Below are 21,335 nucleotides of genomic sequence, written 5' to 3'. Positions count from 1 at the left end.
ATGAACCTCGGGTAAATATTATTTCTACCTATGTACTTGCAAAAGTTGGTATATCTTTTGGTCTTAATTAATAATGCCAAAGTGCCTTTGCGGCAAGCAACGAGAGCACATTTCGCGGTGGCACATTACATAAAAGCTTCTTATATATCCTCTGAACTTTTACCAATCTCATTAACATAACAATTTATATTTATCTTTTCATTATCATCATTTCAACTATTTTATATTAAATTTCAATTAATTCATTGTACATGTAAAAGTTTATTTAGTTGACAATTTTTTTTAGTTACAATTTCTAATAAATATATAAAATCAATATTAGTCTTGAAAGTATATAAATTGTGTTAAATACGCATGGACTTTAATTTTCATTTTATATTTATTTTATTTTTTTCTCTCTCTCTCTCTCTCTCTCACATGGTTAACTTGGGTAAACAAAAATTAGCATTTTATTGGATGAGTTTTATCCTTCGATCCTCTTAGTTTCTGGCCAACTCAGCTAAAGTCAAAAAGCCAAAAATAAAGGACTTGACTATTATCCCCACGTCCGAATCAGCCCATTTATTTGACTTTTCGCACTTTACGTCAATCTATATAGAAAATTTCATTTATTATTATCACAAACGCATTATGCTTGGAATAACTAATTAAAAAATCTAAATCCCAAAGCAAATAAAATAATAATAATTACTGCAAAAAAGATTTTTCTTTGTTTCAATTATTTATATAAAGCAAGTAATTTAAAAATAAAAAAATAGAAAATTAAATTGTGTCATTTGCTATAGTAAAATAATTGGTAATAAATATAATAAACAATACTAATTAATTTGAAGAAATAAAATCATGTAAAATAATAATTAAAAAATCTATGAAAAAATATAATTATTATTATTGTTTTATAATTTTGAAAATAAAAAAATTGTTTTAGTTTAAATTATTTATAATAGCGAGCTTGATAAAGACAATAAATTACTATGTTTAATTTAAAAATGAAAAAAAGGTAAATTGTGTGATTTAAAAAAAAATATAATTGAAAAATGAAAAAAAAAAAAATGTATTTTTATATTAAATGTATAAATGTGTATGTATATAATATAGGTATGTATGAGTATACCTATAATTAAATTGACGAGTACTCCCTCGAGCAAAATTAATTAAGGCCAAATTGAAATTGCTCTTTGATATGGTAATTCGTCAACAATTATGTGTCTCTAATATATTTTATGGATATTCAATATACATACATAAATTTACTTAAAAACCTTTTACGAGTTATCTTATTTAAAAATAAAAGTCACTCTGATTTATTTTCATATAATAAGAATCATCAAAACTCATTAATTTTTAATGATTTTTAATTTGATTTAAAAAAAAAAAAATAATTACTCGCTGCTGGTGTTATTAATGTTGAATGTTTTTTAAATAAAATAATACATTTTCAATGTTATATTTAAATTTAAATAATTTTTGAATATAATATATATTTATATATATGTACATCAAATTTTATTTCATCACAAGCAAATATATACAAATTATTGATGTTCAGTACAGCGACATTTTTTTAAATTTATTTTTATTATTTTCATTTTTTTTTTATTTATTTATATAATAAATTATCGTGGAAAAGATAATTTTCACTTTTACCTTTGTCAAACATCATATTATTTTAATTTAATATCAGCTTCATAATAACAATTTACATAAATCAAAAAAATAAATGAATAATGACTTGATGGATTTTTTAAAAATTTAAAAATTTAACTTTTTTTTTTTTGAGATACTACAGGTTAAGAATTTACGGTAGAAATTCATAGACAATTTATGAATATTATTTGTCGGCTTATGACTTATTAATACTGCATGATATTGTTTGTGTCAATATAATTTTTTTTTTTTTTTTAATTTTTTTTCTTTTCTTCTTTTGGCTATTTTGCCATATATTTTTTTTTAATTTTTATTTTACGTGATTTCTTTTTGGTCGAAATCTCATGTTAAATTAATTAATTTTTTTTTCATGTTTATGTTAATTATTTATCAGTATATAATATCTCTTTTCAATAATTATCCTACATATGCATTTATAACTTAAAATTAATTATTTATTTTAATTTTTCATTTCACTTTTAGTTATCTTTTAATTTAAATGTTGATTTATCAATCAGTTTGTGGCTTTTATAATTTTTATTTTAAAATTGTGTCTTGTTTATTGCACATTGCACAATTTTCGACTGTAAAATAAAACAGCCGTTTGATTTTATACACAACTGATTATTATATATATATAAAATAAATGAAAATTAATTTGTCTTTTAAATATGTAATATGTAAAACAATAAAATTTTTAATTGTCATTTGTTTTATTGTTACTAAAACACGGCCGACTATCAATGATACCGGCAGTCTCCAAATTTCAAACCATTTGAAGACCTTTGGTGAGACTTTCAACGTGTTCTTTAGCTCTCATTCTCAATGCTTGAATGCTAGATGTACGTGGATCTCCATGTGTATCAGGTGGACTTGGTGATGGTTGAACATGTCCACTTGTACCTACGGAAAAAATATACCAACTATACATATGAGTCATTATTTAAACTGAACTAAACGTTATTTGCCTGATTATTATATTTTTCTAAACTAGACTTATATACATTAAAATACTAATATTAACCTGGTATTCTATTTCCAACTGATGATATATTTGGTGGTGATGGTAGTCTTCTTGGCGACGTCAAGTAACTTGGATAGCCTGTATGTGGTGCTGCTAAAAAACCAGGAAGTGCACTTAATAAACCAGGTGGTGTTAACCAAGGATCACCAGGAAGACCTAGTGCTGGTGCTCCAACATTTCTATCAATTGGAAAATTTAAAAATTAGCTTTATTATACCTGCTTTGTTTTTAATTTTTATTTAAAATAAATAATAAATGATTTACCAACCTCATACCAGCTGAATGATGATAATCTGTTATTCCCATTCTTGCAGCTTCCATTTTTTCTTGTCTACGCCACTTAGCTCTTCTATTTTGAAACCATACCTGAATCAAATAAATACAATTTATAAATTAATAACTCGCATATGTATATCACAACAACTCTAAACTCATCATAATCATTTAATTAAATTCTTTTTTTTTGTAGATTGTAAAAGCATTATTTTGGATATATAAGTTTAAGAATGTACAAGTCATTGTGATTATAATCAGTACACAGCTTCTGCTTGTAAAATAAATATATTCATATTTAAAATTATATATATTGTAATTGATGGTTTTTAACATCGCAAGACATCACAGCTACCGTCGGCATTTCCAACTGCTTCTATCAAAATTTCATGGATATCTTGATGATCATACTGCTGAGTAATCATCATCAAAAATAAAATAAAAAAAACTATATCCATTAGTTGCTTGAATTAATATAATAATAATCAAAAGATCAAATGAAATATATTTTAACCAAAAAAAAAAAAAAAATAAAAATAATAGGTCTATATCGCATGAGATATTTTAAAAAATATCGAGTCAATTTGATGGGAACGCGAGAAAATGTGTGTGTTTCAATTGAATGTAAAATATTTGAAAGCGCAATAGCAATGGAAGGCGGAGCACACGGACCACCCCTAAACAAGCTCATAAGGAAAATCAAGAGGGGACTTTAGTTTGGTCCACACCCTTCCATGTGGCATTTTGAGGGTAACAAGCTCGAGGGCGAAATCGAAAGTAAACGAGACAGAGAGTTTGTGAGGGTCTTGGATATTTGTGCGCGGCATCAACTCTGCAACTCTTGGCTTTTATATATATATAAAAAGGGGTCGCGATATAGTCGGCCATGTTGATTTCTTTATTGTAACATGGCTGCTGATGGTGATGGTGCTGGTAGTTGAGCTACTGGTTGTTGGTGGTAGTGATATTTCTGTTTTTGATTTTGATGGCATTGGTGGTGAGATGCTGCTGTTCTTGGCAGCCACTTTTGACGTCTGACGTCCGACGACAATTTTCTCATTTTTACTTTTTTAATATACAAGTAGTCTTGGATAATAATATCCGTATACTGTTGTTAACAGAACATCAGAGATTATTAAATTTCAAATTTTTCTTTTTTTTTTTTTTTTATATGTCTCGCAGCGCAGGATATTTAATTAATTCAACGATATAATTATTTTAATCATTCAATTGCAGTCTGCAGAGTTGTTGTATATTTAAAAATATATCAATAGACAGGTAAATTTATTTTTTAAATTAAAAATAAAAAGACACTCTGTTGTAGATTTTTAATACAATGATGAAAATATTAGTTTAGCTGGAGAAAAAGTTATAATAAAAATAAAAATAATATTTCGTTTATCAACGCGAGGCAATTTACTTTTGTCGCAAGTCATTTGATGTAAAAATACTTGAGTCACAACAACAATAAAAATAATAACGAAACACAAGATGCCGCTTGTCTAAAATGATGAGAAAATAAGTAAATTTAAGTCTGCCCTTATAAACTGTCTTGTCTCTCGGTGTTGTTGCAATTTAAACATTGGAGTGAGGTAAAAAAATGAAAAAATAAAATTTTTGATTGAATAGAAGACTGATGGTACAACGACGAGAATAAATAAAAATGCATTACGTGCCAGTTAAACTTTTTCTTTCTTAAAATATTATATTGGATTTTATTTTTTATTATATTTTAATATTCAATTACCTTGTAGCTCAGCTGAACAATAAATTTTAAAGATCAACTAAAAGATAAAATGGATATTTTTTATTTTTGTAAATTATCTTGTTTATTTTTATTATCATTTTCATTTACGGAAATATTGAAAATATATATTTACACTTTACAGATTAATTTAGTCTGTATATAATATTTTTTTTTTATTTTTTTTCAACGACGTAAATTTGTTACAAGACACTTCCTCAACTTTTCTCATTCCATTAGCTCAATGATATTGAAAAATAAACTCATTTAACGAGTCTTCTCTTGCATTCAAATAAAGTGACAATTTTCTAAAAAAAAAAAATCATAAATAACAAATTGATATTAATAGCCCAATTTTTTATCTCTAAAATTTTTAATAAAAACTTGAGCTTATATTTTAAATTCCGTCGCTGAGAAAAAATAAAAAAAAAAAAATAATAATTCACATGAAGTCCCATACACCTTTACCAATTTCTTTTTCACTTGATAAATAAAATAAAAAATAAATTCAACAAAGATTAACAAATTTTATATCGCGTGAAAAATCAATTTTAAATTTATATTTTTTCACAAAACATACTTGAAATGTTTTTTATTTTTTTTCTACCTCTTGTGATAATATGCGTGTGGATCATGTATTTTTTTTATTTATTTGTCTCGAGTACCGATCTATTTTATTTATAAATTTTTTTGCTGTGTGTGGGCTACATTTGTATATCTATTTTGAAACTATATATACCTACTTGAAGCAAGCAAGAGCTGTACAGGATTAGTGCCGTTAAAAGGTATACGATTTTATGCAACAATAAATTTATTGTCATAGGTTGTTGGTTTCAGTATTAAGGGATTTTATCTATTGTCAAAGATTGTCATCGTATATGTATATATATCCACTCGAAAATATATATAGCACACGAGAGATGGAAAAAATAAAATGAAATATAACAGAAAAGAGTTTTTACAATGTCATTGTTGCATGTGTCAGATTGAATTTAGCACGCTTCATCATCATCATCATCTTGCATGCAACACAACATGCTTTTTGTATAAAAATAACATATTATTATTGTTGTTGTTGTTGTTGTTGTTATTGTTAATAATGGTTATGTAAAAAAAAAAAAAAAAGACAACCGTTAATGCGTGGCTCTTTGATTGTCCAACTGGGTAATAGTTGTGGGTGCCAAATCGACACACAGAGACCACAAAAATTTCTTAAAAGGATCGGTGATCTTTTCAACGTGTTATGTATGTATATAAAAGTATTTATTGTACTGACATGAGGGTGCGTCAGGCACATGCCTTCAGGGATTTATTATTTTTCCTCTTTTTTTTTCTTTTGCAATACAAAAAGTATAACACACTTTGTAAATTTATATACTGGCTAATTAAAAAGCAATATTAATAGACTTGCTTTTAAATTGTTTTTTTGAAAAAAATATTGTTTATTTTAAACACGACAATTTGATTATTGAAATATATTTTTTTTTAAATCAGCTATATTTTTTATATCGATAAAATATAATGCAGAAATAAAATGTATATATACTGTTTGCGTACAAGTAAATAAGAAAATACACGAACACACACAAGTTGCGATAATAAAAAAAGATAAAAAATTTTAGTATAGAGCTGAGGGTGATGTTTGTAGAGGGCTAAAGTCTATTATTTACCGCGCTTTTTATATACAACCCCATGTCAAACTGTCGAGTAAATTCAATCTTCCACAGTTGTTCTCATTCATTTTAATAATAATATAAATATTTTAATAATTTACATTATAAAATAATAATAATTTCGTTGTTTTAATTTTAATGATGAATTAAAAATTTAATTAAAAATAGCAATTTATATTTGCAGTTCATACATGTATACAGTATATTTAATAAGATTAGTGTGTATTGTTTAATAATGGTACATAATTGAATTTTCATCATTGAGTTAATGTAATTTTACAAAACAGTGAAATAGGTGGTTATGTGATGATGGGTTATAGTAGTTTAGTTATATACAAAATTTATCGATAATCGAAAATCGACAATCGGTATAATAATTGAGAGCCCCTGGCTCCTTTACTCCTTCAATAAAACGACCACCCTTGTCGTCGCGTGTAATCACCCTTAAACACTCAAACGCCCTGGGCAAATTTATCTCTCTCACTCACGCTTTTTGTTGGCAAAGTCTTGCTTTTACCCTCATCTAAAATTCTACCCCTGTCTTGTCTGCAATACAATACTAATGTGTTACAAATAACATTTCAAATACTGCCCGATTATTGCGCTTTTATATACATTTAATATCATTCAAGTTTTTTTTTTTTTTTTTTAATTTATATAAAAAATATAAAATTAAATTTCAAATTTTATATTTAACACGTTGTAAATTTTTACAGTCAAAGGGAACATTTTTTATACTCATCTAGACTGATGAAAAAATTTAAAAACAACTTAAACTTTTTATTATTTTTTTTCAACTTTAAAAATTTATTATAATTAAAATTTTTTCGTTTAATTTAATTATTTAATTAAAATCAATTTAAAATATTCATATTTAAATTATTCAAGTTGTTGTTGTTCCTGTTTAATATTAAATTAAATACAAGGTAAATTAGCCTTATGGCATGAGTATTTTGATACGATTTATTCCATAGTAGTTTATTTCCGTGGTTGCTAAATACAATGTGAGCCATTGTCTTGGCTCGTCATATGTTTTTTTTTTTTTTATTATTAAATAGCCTTTGAATAAATTTATTGTTTAGTTTTATATTCAATTTTATATTCTATGCAATAGGGTTAATCAACTTTTGCCTCTTCTATGTATATTATTTTTTTTTTTATTAAAAATTTCAACGTTTGTCTTGCCAACACCCACATAACTATTTTTATATTTTTTTCTATTATAAACTATTGTTGTTGTTATGTCTATTATTAATTATTATTATTCAAAAATATTTGCAGCGTGTGTGTGTATTTATAAACACGACAAAAACAAAAATTATATTATTAGTTTTTTTTTTTATTTTATAAATTGGCCGAATATATTACAGTTTGACATATAATAAATATGTACAAAGGCTAAATGTAAATAAAAAAAAAAACAAATAAATAATAGTGAAATTTGAGAATGTAACATTGCAATAATAAGTCGTTGTAATGAAAATAAATCTGAACAAAGTCATATTAGCGTCAGAGGCACGCGTGCCAACTGGCTGAGTACAAAGGGACACCCGCCTTCGACAAACACAGTGACTTGATGATTATTAACTTGGCAGGGACAGCAAAATTTGCTTCAAAATGTAATCTGTTTGGTCCCTGGAGGCAATATTTATTATCATTCTTTGTATCATTTTGTTAAATTTTTATAAACTTGCTATGACACATTGAACAATTTCAACATCAAATATAATTATTACTCTTGGGATCATGGGAACCAAATTAATTAAATCATACATACTGCCTCTTTTATATACAAATCAACTTAATAACAACCAATATGTATTTCTGCAATTGGCTATAATAATTTTACGTGGCCAAGTATTTTTTTTTCCATTTGAAAAAAAAAAAAACATTATAACAAGATTAATTTTCATTCAAATTTCTAAACATATCAAATGTATAAATAACATTGCCGCATTTTATCCTTGAAAAAAATCTCAATAGAAAAAAAAAAAAAAAAAAAAAAAAAAAGACAGGGTGCAAGTTTTAGAAAATAAAAAAAAATATATCTTGATGTAAGAAGATATAGGTATGATGCATTTGTTGAAACACGGATATATTGAAATGACGACGACGACGGCACTTTATAAACAAGGACAAGGACAAGGACGACGGTCCTTTTGCCTTTGTAAAAGATCCCTCAGATATATCAAAAACTTGAAGTTTGCTTCTATTTAATAGTACAATTCTCCCTTCTCTATATTTCTTCATGTACATCCGATGCCTTTTTTATTTATTTCAGGGTTGCTTTATCAATAAACAAGTGAGAGTGACAGAGATAATACATATGGAAAATAAAAAAAATAAATACATGGCCATTTAACAAAGACAGAAATATAACAAAAAAATAATAATAATAATCACAAGCTAAGGTCGAAAAAGGAATTAAATATGTTTGTACAAAGTACCGACACAATACTACTGGTAATTCGATTACAAGAACCGCCAACTAATTGGTAATTGCCGGTTTTTAAATTGGCCTTACCGACAAAGACGCACCATATTAGCTCCTATAATTATTATTTTATATCTAGGCCACATAAGATGTGAATTACCCTTTTAATATATTAATCAAAAATATATATTTTTTTCAAGTTATACGTTATTTATTTTGCCAAAAATATATACCTACCTATCTTTTCTTTTTTTTTTTTTTATTAAAAAATTAAATTGTATTTTATCTTAAATAGCTTGAGTTTATATGTATATAAACACGTGCACTTTTGTACCCTTTGGTGTTTAACAGCTAATTTACCAAATGAAGTGTTTTTGTATTTTTTCAACACTATATACTTCATCTCAATTGAGAGTAAAACCACCCTTGAAAAAAAAGGAAAGGGTTGTCAGGATGATTGATGCTTGAGGGGTCTACAGATAAGTATATAGCTTTTGCTGTATGTATATATGTAAACCCAAACCAATGTGAAGTAAATGAAAAAAAAATAAATAATAATAAAAAAAAGCTCATATTCTTGTAAGCATCACACTAGATTACTTTTAGCAAAACATTGTACACCAAACCGACAACTTAATTGAACCACAGTTTTGTTTTTTTTTATTTTTTTTTTTATATTGTATATATGTGGTTTTACCGACAGACAGCTAATCTATTCAGCAATTATTTATTTAATTTTATCTTGTAATGATAAACGATAAAAGAAATTTTTTTTTTTAAATGAACTAGCTATATAGCTATAATATTTTATATATACAACATCTTGATTCTTGATATTCAATTTGACAATAATTTTGTGGATAAAAAAACTTTATGTATATATAACTTTATGTATGGATAAGTTTGTTATCCATAAAATTATTGTCAAATTGAATACCAAGAATCAAGATCAACCGAAAAACGCTATTAATGAAATTGGTTAATACGATACATGATCATAAAGACAGAAAAAGCACAAACCGAAAGTTTTCATTATATTCGATGAGCCCTCTTTCAATTTCTAACAATTTGCTTTTAAGGTAGCAAAATGCAATTAATAGGTGCAGTATAGATGAATGAGGGCAACTAAAACTACACATCAACTGCAAGAAAATTTGTTTATGTGTGTGCGTTAGGGTAAAGTGTATGAGAAAAGCAGGATTATTTCAGTCTCTCTTGCACTTATACACAAAAGTGTCAGGATGTGGATCGTCTTCATTTTCATCTTCATCTTCGTCGTCTCCGTCGTCTTCGTCGTTGGTTAAAAGACGGAGAAATCGAGGAACGGGTGTGTTATGTTGTCCTCCACCATTCCTCCGTCTATTAACACTATATATATATTATATACAGTGTAGAGTATATATATATGTATATATAATTTACAAACAAATTTAGCATATATTGAGGGGGCAATATTGAGTTACCCAAGAGTAATTATAATACTCGTTAGACAGGCCTGTAAATACGCTCGTGTGACTCTGTGTGTAATCAACGTATTATTCTCCACCTATATTATTTCCAAATTTCCTTATAGCTCACTATCGATCATTTACATACATATATATTTTGCCACGACAATTAATTTTATTTTGTTGAGCTTTTAATTGTCATGTCAAATAGGTATATAAATATGATTTTATTTTTTATCGTCAAAATAATATCATTCAAGGTTTTTTTTATTTCATTTTTTTTCTTGCAATGAATTATATTTTATATAAAAAAAAAAAAGATAAATAAATATATATATTACAATCTTTTATGTACTATTTTAGTTGAACAGCTACTGTGTGCTGCACACTGAGAGAAGACAGGTGTTGGTCGTCCCACGGTCTCTGGCATTTTCCATTTTTTTTTTTTTTTTTTTTTCCTCAAACGTCAGAGCATATTCTCGCACCTCTATACTACCCCCTTTTTTCTCTCCCTAAATCCCCATCCACTAAACCATTATCTTATTTTCCGCTCGAGAACATTGCACGCCTATGATCCAACCGGAATCCGAACCGAACAAAAAAAAGTAAAAAAAAATCATCTTTTTATATGGAATAATAGGTATTTTTGTGTTTTTTTTTTTTTTTTTTTTCTTCACCTACACACATTGTCGTTGCCTTGATACTCTATTATTGGATCATTTATTTTATTTATTTATTTTTTTTTTATTACGAAATATATACCTATCTTTGAAATTAAAATAAAACTTTTTTTTTGAAATTCAAATATACAATATTTATTTGCTAATTGTTGTTAAAAAAAAACGAAAAGCTAATAATAAAAAGAGCATATGTTTGTGAACATAGAAAGCCTTTATTAAATATTTTTTTTTTTTTTATTGATTCTATTTTACTTTGTAATTGGAGGGAAAAAAAAATTTATTAATTTGAGAAAGTGCAAATTTTGAAGAAGCAAGTAGTTATATAATAATGCAAGGATATTATTTTATTGATATATATATTAATACATAAATAATAAAAATGAATAATTGTTTATTATTATTGTGAGTTTATATCAGCTGTTGTATATTTCACGATTCAAGTCACAGGGGAGTTAATTTGATTTATAATATTATGTATATGCTTCATAAAGTACTCATAAAGTATAGCACACCCTATAAACGCTATGTATGTTTTTCAACAGTATATTTTGAGGGGTTGTTAATATATATACTGAACATATTATGTACAACGAATCAACGATACAACTTGATCTTGTGTTCCAGTGTCACAATTCTCACCGATTTTTGCAAAAAAAAATATTTTTCAATATCAATTTAAATTTGGAAATTAATTTTATAAATATTCAATCAATTAGTCAACTCAAACACTACTTATTAACAATTAAAATTAATTAATTAATTAATAAAAATTTGAATTATATTTTTTTTTTTGCAAAAAATAAAATATAAATATTCATGACAAGCTTCTATATTTATAATCAGATTAAAATAAACATGAAGCCAAGTAATAATAATAAAAAATAAATAAATATATATATTATAGATAATATGTTGATATAACTAAAAAATTATAAAAGCCAAGTAGCTATGGTTACACCTATAAACGTTTTGGGAATTGCTCGAGTCGTGCGTGACCAATTTGACACCCCATTTGTTTTCCCCATATAAATTCACACATTCACATCTTAATATACATACATATATACAAATTGAAATTAAATGTATTTAAATGTGTGTGTGTATGTGTAGACAGGCACAAATGCTCAATAAAGTTTGTATAAACTACTGACGATCAGCCAAGGGCACTTTAACGTGTGTTTCATGTATGGCCATTCACCTGTAAAATTTAACTTAACGAGCCCTAAAATCAAACGATTAGTTAAATTCCATTAACAATATACATACAGCATTAACAAAATTTAAAAAAATAATTTTCATTATAATTTTTATTTATCTTTATATTTTTAAAATTTTATTTAACCAAGTAATAATAATAAAAAAAAAGCACCCCGCAAGTCAATCGTATGCAACACGAATGTTGTGGAAACAGGGAATTTTATTGGCCACACAATTGGATCATGCGACTATATATATGATATTATATGATATTACCTCAAAGCATCACGAGTTGCTCAATAATAATGCCAAGCTTTTAAAACTGATTTTTAATCAAATACCTTTTATGTATATGTGTGTGTTGCCTCTATATATAAAATTATTTATTAAATATAGAAAATAATATATAGAAGGCGTTGCTTAAAAATATATGATGATGATGATTGTTATGCGCGTGTCAATATATTTATATATTGCTGCGAATATGAGATGCGCGGGCGCATCGCGAGCTTTTACAAATTATCACTTTGTGTCTGTGGTAGTTGATGTTGATGTTGATGGAGGTGATGGTGGTGGAAATGGTGATAATGGAGAATAGATTTATGTATATAGGTATACGAGTGATTCAGAATAAATTAGGGTTTCGTGTTACGGAAATATATTCATGCAGGTAGGTTTATATAGATTGAGTATATAACTAGTGATTTAATGGAAAGTGTTCGTGTCATGCCAGTCATTTGATAACAAACCGATCATTGAATCGTTTGTGCAAACGCCGTAAACAGAAGCCATCTGGTTTATGGCTCGTGCTGTTGTTTATTGCATGTCCTTCTCTCTCTCTCTCTCTCTTTGTTACCAACACCACCAACACCAACAACATCAACAACATCACTACGACGGATATCTAACTAATCATTGAATTAACTTTTGTTTTCCATTATATAATAATAATAGTCATTTAATCAAGAGTCATTAGCATCATCTTTTCTTTGTTTTCAACAAGTTTTTTCATTTTTTTCAAGTCAAGTGGTTGTTGTTTTATTTTATTTCTTTATATATTTATTTGCGCGCATGTCATTTGTTTAAATCCGATAAAACTGATTGACACTCTGCACGCTCTGTTGTCAATTAAAAATAATGAAATTATGCTGCTACTTCTCATGTTATCCACGAATGAAAATAAAAAAATAATAATATACATGTATATTGCGGTAGATTGAAGTTTTATTATTTTCTTTTTATAAAGTAATAAGCTTAAGGGATTAGTTGTACCCACGGGGTTAGTCACATCAAGTATAAACGCGGACAAAATAAACGAGCAAACAGTCCGACGACTCGACGAGTCACTTGACTTTGTGAAAATTGGAAAAAGTCTGGTTTTCGTGATGCGTTATAATGAAAAGCAACAGAAAAAAAAATATATATACTAAGTACACACAAACACACAAGACCGCACTAAAATGTATATATATCTACACCTGAAAAATTTTGCTTGATGAAAGAACAGAAGAATGAAAATAATACTAAACGGAAAATTCAATTAAAAAATTTTAATTACACTTTTAGTCCAAACTATTATTACTCATTTGTTTTGTGCTGGTCTTCTTTTGCAGGGTGTCCTTGACTTATATATATATATTTTTTTTTTTTATTTTTTATTCATTTATTTGTTGCCAACAAATCATAAAACTATTTATTTTATTTTTTTTTATAATATTGTAATATTGCAAAATTATAAGAATAAAATAAAATAAATGATTTTATGATTTGTTGCAATAGAAATGTAAAATTATCGAAGCACAATCCAATAAATTATCAGTTGGCAGTTCCAAAGAAAAAACTTCATTATCTACTACAAAACAGTGATGCTGATTATATTACAATACTCATGACTATTATTTGAATGTAACTACTATATAGTTTATGTATATTGAATAATCAATAATTGAAGGCACGCGAATTTATAAATTTATTGTACTTTACATTGTATTATAATATTAAAATGGTACACTGCACTAAATAAATTAATAAAATTCTCAATTTTATATTAATATAATTCAAATAGAGATATTGAATAAAAATAATTTCATATTTTTTTAACGGTGGTGCTATTGACACCGTCTCCTGGCAAATTCATACAAATTTTCGGAAAACTTACGGTGAACACTCGATGATCATATAAATATCATAAACTGTCTCCGTATTTCCCGTACCGGTGCCAATGATAATTCCGTTTTTTTATTTTTTCAAATCAATCAAGCATTATAAATTCGCAACAGCCTTGAATATTTTATTCAACACTCGCAGCTTTATTTCATCTTGAATAATATTTTTAAAACATAAATTGAGCTTAATATAATTATTAATTACCTGTACACGAACTTCTGGTAAATTGACTTTCATTGCAAGCTCCTCCCGTGAATATACATCTGGATAATGTGATTTTTCAAATGCTCGTTCAAGTTCATGAAGTTGATAAGTTGTAAATGTCGTTCTATTACGTCGATGTTTTTTCTTACTATTATTACCATCTGATATTATACCATCATCACATTGTGAATTAATAAGTTCCTCATCACTTCCACCACCCGTTGAATTGCAACTATTTTCACCTAAAAATTGATTAAATAAATAAAATATTAACAATAATAATAATATTGTTTGTTGTAAATTAATTGTAACCACAAATTGTTTTGACAATAAATTAACTTGAATTATTAACTTGAATTATTAGTTGAAAATGTGTTTATGACATGTGCCTCTCTTTTCCCCCCTAAATCAATGCACACAGTTTCTATCGAATAATATATATATAACAAATAATTAGTATGTGGTTTTGAAAGCTAACCATTCCAATTAAGTTTATCACAATATTCGTGCGTATGACATTTGATCGAATCTTGCTGTCATTTTATTACAAAATCAGCTTCATAATTATTCGACAAAAATTAAGTCAAAGTTTTTTTTTTTTTTTTTTATAATAATATTTAGCTGCTTAAAAAAATGACTTTGAAAAAAATCATATCATTTAAATATATCTATATTTATATTTTTCAAAAGCCACTAGTTTATTTTATTTTATTTTTTTCACTTTGAAAGATTGAAGGCTACTGATTGAAGATTAAATATATTAGTGTAATGGATTTAGGTTTGAATATTTTAATAGACACGCAATTTGATTACCGATATTATTTTTATATAAAAAAAAAAAAAAAAAAAAAAAGAGTTTTAATTATTTTTTATATTGCTATTGATAAATTGTTTGAATTTATTAATTATTATATTGACTATACCTACATGTATATAAAGGTAGAGAAAAAAAATATTGAGAGCAAAAGAATAAAAAAAAAAATAATAAATAAAAGACTGATGGAGATGAGGCCGTCAAACAGAAGGTTTAGCTCACCGCCATCAAAGCCCAAAAGAGGATTATGGACCTTATTTTATATTCTTATTATTTTCAACTTGTCTTTTGAATTTTATTTTTTATTTTTTTCTTTCTTCATCATATCACTCGTATCTTGACTCAAGCTAAAACACATTTTCATATAATTATATATATTACCGTTTAAATAAGCCATTAAATGCAACATAAAAATACTTTTTCACAAGATCAAGTGTACTTAAATTTAACATATTAACAAGCTAATAATATTACATTTTTAATGACAATTTATATTAATTTTATTTTGCTTATTACACAAAAAAAAAAAAAAAAAAAAAGTTATTAAGCTGTCATCAAGTTTTTTTATCATATTCACTGTTATATATTGTATATTGTTACATACAATAATTAATCCTCTTTATTATCATTGTTATTATTTATATTTTATAAAAATTAATTTATGTATATGAAAGATATTATATTTCAATCTAATTTATAGCCATGATCGATAAGTAAATCCGGCTCAATTTAATAAATCAATTTTATTAACTTGTCGTTATTATTTATAATATATAAAATTTTATTTTTCAACAATAATAATATTTAATTTTATTTAATATTTTACAACAATAAATTAACAAAAAATAATATACAAATAATTAAATTTTATTTATAATTTAAATTGTTGATCAAAAATCTTTTTATTTTTTTTGTTAAACAAATAGCTATGGCTACTTTTAATAATAATAATAATAATATTAATAATTAGTGCAATTGTGGCTCATTGCTTGTTATCATTACCGGTTAATATAATTTAATTGTTTAATGGCGTGCACGTAGCTTTATTAGAATATCTTTATGGCGGCATCGCTGAATTAATAAATAACGCGTGCGCATGTGAAAAAAATAAAATAAAATAATTTATCTAGCTAATTTTCCTGTAGTTTAACAAATATATATTAGATCAATAAATATTTATGAAAATTTAATAAATACATAGAATATATACAATTACTCAATTTTCATTATATCATCACATTACAAATGTGTAAATATGAAAATAAGGAAAATTGAGTAAATAATAATATATCTGACACTCATCGGAGTGCTCGTATAATTAATAAACCAATCAGTATTGCACTCATCAGTCAATTTTGTATTCCAATTGATAAACAACACCAATACACAACAAAATAATATGCATGTATATAAATGTCGTCGATCTGGAGATGTGTTATACATGTGCAGTTTTGATTAATCGTCACTAATGAAGTCAAAACGACGAATAGATATGTCATATCCACATGTATACATACTCCAAATACATGTGAATATATGATCTTGTCAAAGTATTAAGTATAACATACTTGATGATAACACTTGTGTATATATAATTTGTGTTGACGAGCTTTGATCAAAACGGTAATTCGTTTAAATCATTCGTGATTTTGGTCGCATCGTATATGCACATATATCATCAAATTATTTGCTCATTAACAGTAATAAATTTCATCATTATCATCTCTCTCTCTCTCTTTATATATAGCTTTAACTATGTACTATTTTATCCTGATGCCTACACATAAATAAATAGACAAATTGAGAGAAAGATTTTATGTGCAGCTTATACATAGTGATCGATCGATTTCATTGGCATATGATGCAGTCGGAAATTTCGCGTACCACCTTCTACCGTCTCTGATGTATTTTATTATCCATCATATACTTTTTATTGTATTTTTTTTTTTAAATATATAAGTCTCGTGTCCTAGCAACCAAAATATTTAACGTTATTTTTTTTATATAATTCTAATTTATAAAATTATATTATTTTCAAGTTAATACTGTTAGATTCATTTTTTTTTATCAAATTAAAACGATCAAATAAAGAGTTGAAAATATATTTAGCTATCTGATTAATAACTGCAGTTATGTAGTGTTATCATGTTGAAAAAAAAAAATAAAAACAACAACATTGCCTGATGCCTGATATACAATACATGATGACTAGTCGCATATAAAATAATTTTATTAAATATATACATATTAACTACTACTATCACGTGTATAAGCGTCTACTTCCGTGCACCTTGTTTTTCTGTATATAATTTTATTTATTTTTTTCATATTGTATTTTTAAGTTTTCATTAAATAATTTGGGTGCAATATTAAACAGTATATTGGAGTGTTAGTTGTGTATTAAAAATAAATAAGATACATACAAATTTGAGGATAAAAAAAAAAAACACATAATTGCTTGGCGGCTTGATGCAAGTGTCACGCGAACAAAATCACCCTTTTTTTAAATTTTGTGTATATGGTAAATAATTAAATGTATATGTGCCAAAGACACCTGAGTTTGTCTGCATGCAATTTAATATACCGTACATGTTGAAATTTAAATAAAAATAATAATTTTAAATTTATAAAAATTATTGATAATGTATTATGTATTTTTTAAGTGAAAGAATTTTGAGATTTAGATTGAGTGAAAAGGCCTCGAAGAAAGTGTGGATAAAAAATTGAAAAAAAAATGAAATAAGATAAGTGAGGGATGACGATGATGATGAAGAAGAAAAAAAAAAAAAAAAAAGGTGTAAAATCTTTGGTGGATGAGATGGAATGAGGCAGGACACACGATCCATTAGTAGACACGTCAATTTAACTTTTTGATGGTGAGACCGATTCACTTGTGTCTTGATTATTTTAATGTTTATATTCCTGATGATAAATATATTGGAACAGACTGGTTTTATTATATACTTTTTAAATATATTATATATTTTAACAGCAAGTTTATTATTTATTATGCAAATGCTTGAGGTTTATAATTTAAAAAAAAAAAAATATATATAATTTCATTAAATAAAAAGCCAATAATATTATTTATTTATTCATTTTTAATTATGTGGTAAATTTAAATATGGAAATTAATTATTCAACTGTGTGTAATTGTAAATATCAATACGTTCTAATTTATATTTTTTTATTAATTAAAAAAAATAGTAAATTGATGAAATTTAAATGACATTATTTTTTTTTTAAATGCCTATTTGTTTATGTATATAAGCCTTTCTGATAATTTTTTATAATTAAAAAAATAATAAATAAATTAATTAATAATTTGAATAATCAATTTCATTTTATTTTTACCTAATGTTTGATGTTTTTTAATTATTAATAAATTAAAAATTGAAAAAACAAAAAGAGAAAAACATTTAATGATAAATTTTGTTTGATATTATAATTAAATATATGAGTTAATTAACTTTGGTCAAAGTACATAAATAATATTCCAAATACACATTGACAACGATATAAACGCGCGCATAATATTTGATTGTACAATATGTTCCTCAGAGTCGAGGTTTTTTGTCCTTCTCACATAATCATTTACTCTCTTCATTTACTCCCTATTATAACCCCTTTGGCGTAGATTGCAACCACGATAATAACGATTTTCCAATTATATACTGACATTGCCACGAGTCTGCATCCGAATACAAAATACATATATACAATCAAACATGCACAGTGCGTATTTTACAATACTATCCATAAAAAAAAAAAATAAATAAAAACAAATATTTCTTTTAATTTTATTTTAAAACAATCACGCACACCTTTTATCATTTCCTATATTAATATATATTTTATAAACGTTAAAAAAATTAAAAACCCATTTTAAATATATCAAAAAATTCATATAGCTATATTTAAACATAAAAAAATAATAATTTAATTATAAAACTTGGTTCATTTTATTTAAATATTATAATTTTAATTTTTTCATGTGTGCACGCTTTTAATATATACACGAGTTCGTGTTGATTTAAAAAATGAGACAAGCTATTTATATTTTTTTATTTAAGTTTTAACTCATTTTAAAACCCCCCTCATCTTTACTGTAATAATAATAAAAAATATAAAAAAGATAAAAATCTTGGTTCAACTCGCGAGCTTAATTAAATATGAATTATTTACAACCCCATTGCTGAATAGTTCCGGCCTAAATTTTCATTGTTTTAGATAAATTTATATATAAATTTAAACACACACAAACACACACACACATTGTGTTGATAATCTAGACACGCGCGTAGTTGTTCTTCTAATTTTGATTATCGCTGTGATTAATTGTGTTATTTGTAGTTGTATAAATAAATAAGCCACTTGATTATTCGTGTGTGTGTTGACTGCATGTTTGTATATTTTATTTTTTAAAAATTTAGTAAGCTTCGGGTGTCCACAATTTAATAATTTATATATATGATTTTTTTATGTACTTATAATGGTATAGGTTAATCTATTTAAATCACCGCCGTCGGACCCTTTTTTCTCTTTTTTTCTATATATTTTATCAAGCCTCAAAAAAATTAACAGGATACATCTACTCAAGGTGTGTGTAAAATAACTTTATTATTTTTAATACTAGCCTTTTTTTTTTTTAAATATATATTGCCAATAAATTAAATTTTCTTTTTTTCTTTTTCAGTGATTAGGGTCAATTTTAAGTCATACATTATTTAATAAATTTATTGAGATGATTTAAGATGCTCTCTTCAAGTATAGAAAAAATATTTAAAAATTACCAGTGCTTTCTTGTGGATCCCTCGTTGTTTCTTCCATATCTTGATGTTTTCTTTTTTGTCCACGACCCAATATGGCATCAATACTGTGTCTCGGTATGCTATTTGCCGGTTTTGGTATCACCAAATCTTGGCTATTTTGCGATGATGTCTCAACAATCTGTTGTGACTCCATCACTTAAAATTTATTATTATAAATATATTCTAATTAATTCACTTGTTATATAAATCACTCAATTATTACATTCATCTAGTTCATTTTAAATAATATATAATTTATATATTCACTATATCCATTGACACAGTACTTATCACTTATTGTTATATAAAAAACAACAAAAATAATATCAAATTTATCAATTATTCACAAATCCAATTACAGGCACGTTAATGTCTTTAAACAAAAAATAATAATTATAATTCAAATTAATTATAAACAAATATAATTTTATGAAAAAAAAAAAAAAAATTAAAAATAAATAAAATAAAAAAAATAATTTTATAAATTTAATAATTAAGTGGAACGTGTTGTTTGTGGATCCTGCAAACGTGCACTAGTTGTAAACTAATAGTAGGTAAATGCCACGAACAGCCAGACGACTGTTGGACGCCGTTATAATTTTTACGGGGTAGAATACATAAATAGGAACGCGCGCGCACACACAAACACAAATACACGTATATATATTTTAAAAGCATCCCTTCCAAATGTATATGTAGTTAGTTACATGAGGGTATTTGAGCTAGTTGTATTGTGAGTTTGTTTGTGTAGATCATCATCAGAGTACCAAGGGTGAGAGAGAGAGAGAGAGAGAGAGAGAGGACTCTCTGTAGTATCAAGTACTTGAAGAGAGGCTGGCATATCGGAGGCGTGTTTCAAATTACAACCAATCGTGAACACTCTCGTTGAATGATTCAACCAATGAAATATCTTGATAAAGAACATGGCGAGAAATCATGCAGTGATTCTCAACTTTTCACAGCATTAAAATCAAGCTCAAATATACTAAAATAAATATTTTTTTTTTTTTATTTTATTCTCTTGATAATACAGGAGCTTTAGTCAGCCTACTTATCATCAGCACCATTGACTATTTTTGTATCTTGTTTATCAAATATTTTTTTATGTGATTGTATACTGATTGACGTTGTTTTTTGTCTTATTATATTATGTTGCAATTTAAATTATTTGGTACATATTGAAACCACAGTAGCAGTAGCTTGATTATTTTAAGGGGTTG

General features: G+C 25.8%; 1 protein-coding gene across 2 annotated transcripts; it reads right to left on the bottom strand.

The window, feature by feature from the left end:
* Positions 1 to 1,641: 1,641 nt before the first annotated feature.
* LOC122853426 (retinal homeobox protein Rx1-like) lies at positions 1,642 to 20,696 on the bottom strand. 2 transcript variants are annotated; one of them, XM_044153899.1, is made up of 5 exons: positions 20,098 to 20,696; positions 14,491 to 14,732; positions 2,940 to 3,037; positions 2,672 to 2,850; positions 1,642 to 2,570 (listed from the first exon to the last, which is right to left on the bottom strand). In XM_044153899.1, exons 1-5 carry the CDS (start codon positions 20,267 to 20,269, stop codon positions 2,551 to 2,553), a joined length of 711 nt encoding a protein of 236 aa, XP_044009834.1. In that variant the 5' UTR covers positions 20,270 to 20,696; the 3' UTR covers positions 1,642 to 2,550. The 2 variants fall into 2 exon arrangements, with proteins under 2 accessions (XP_044009834.1, XP_044009832.1); XM_044153897.1 differs by having other exon boundaries at positions 1,896 to 2,550; positions 20,098 to 20,648.
* Positions 20,697 to 21,335: the final 639 nt, after the last annotated feature.

This window comes from Aphidius gifuensis, linkage group LG3, assembly GCF_014905175.1.
Source record: "Aphidius gifuensis isolate YNYX2018 linkage group LG3, ASM1490517v1, whole genome shotgun sequence".
NCBI lineage: Eukaryota > Metazoa > Arthropoda > Insecta > Hymenoptera > Braconidae > Aphidius > Aphidius gifuensis.
The sequence above is the reverse complement of the archived record's forward strand: the minus strand, read 5'-3'. Positions and strand labels throughout refer to the sequence as shown.

Excerpts from the sequence above, each read along its gene's own strand:
- LOC122853426 (XM_044153897.1), bottom strand. The coding sequence starts at position 20,269 with ATGGAGTCACAACAGATTGTTGAGACATCATCGCAAAATAGCCAAGAT. Across the intron at positions 14,733-20,097 it reads GGATCCACAAGAAAGCACTG|GTGAAAATAGTTGCAATTCA; the intron begins GTAATTTTTAAA and ends ATCAATTTTTAG. Across the intron at positions 2,851-2,939 it reads CATCATTCAGCTGGTATGAG|AAATGTTGGAGCACCAGCAC; the intron begins GTTGGTAAATCA and ends TCCAATTGATAG.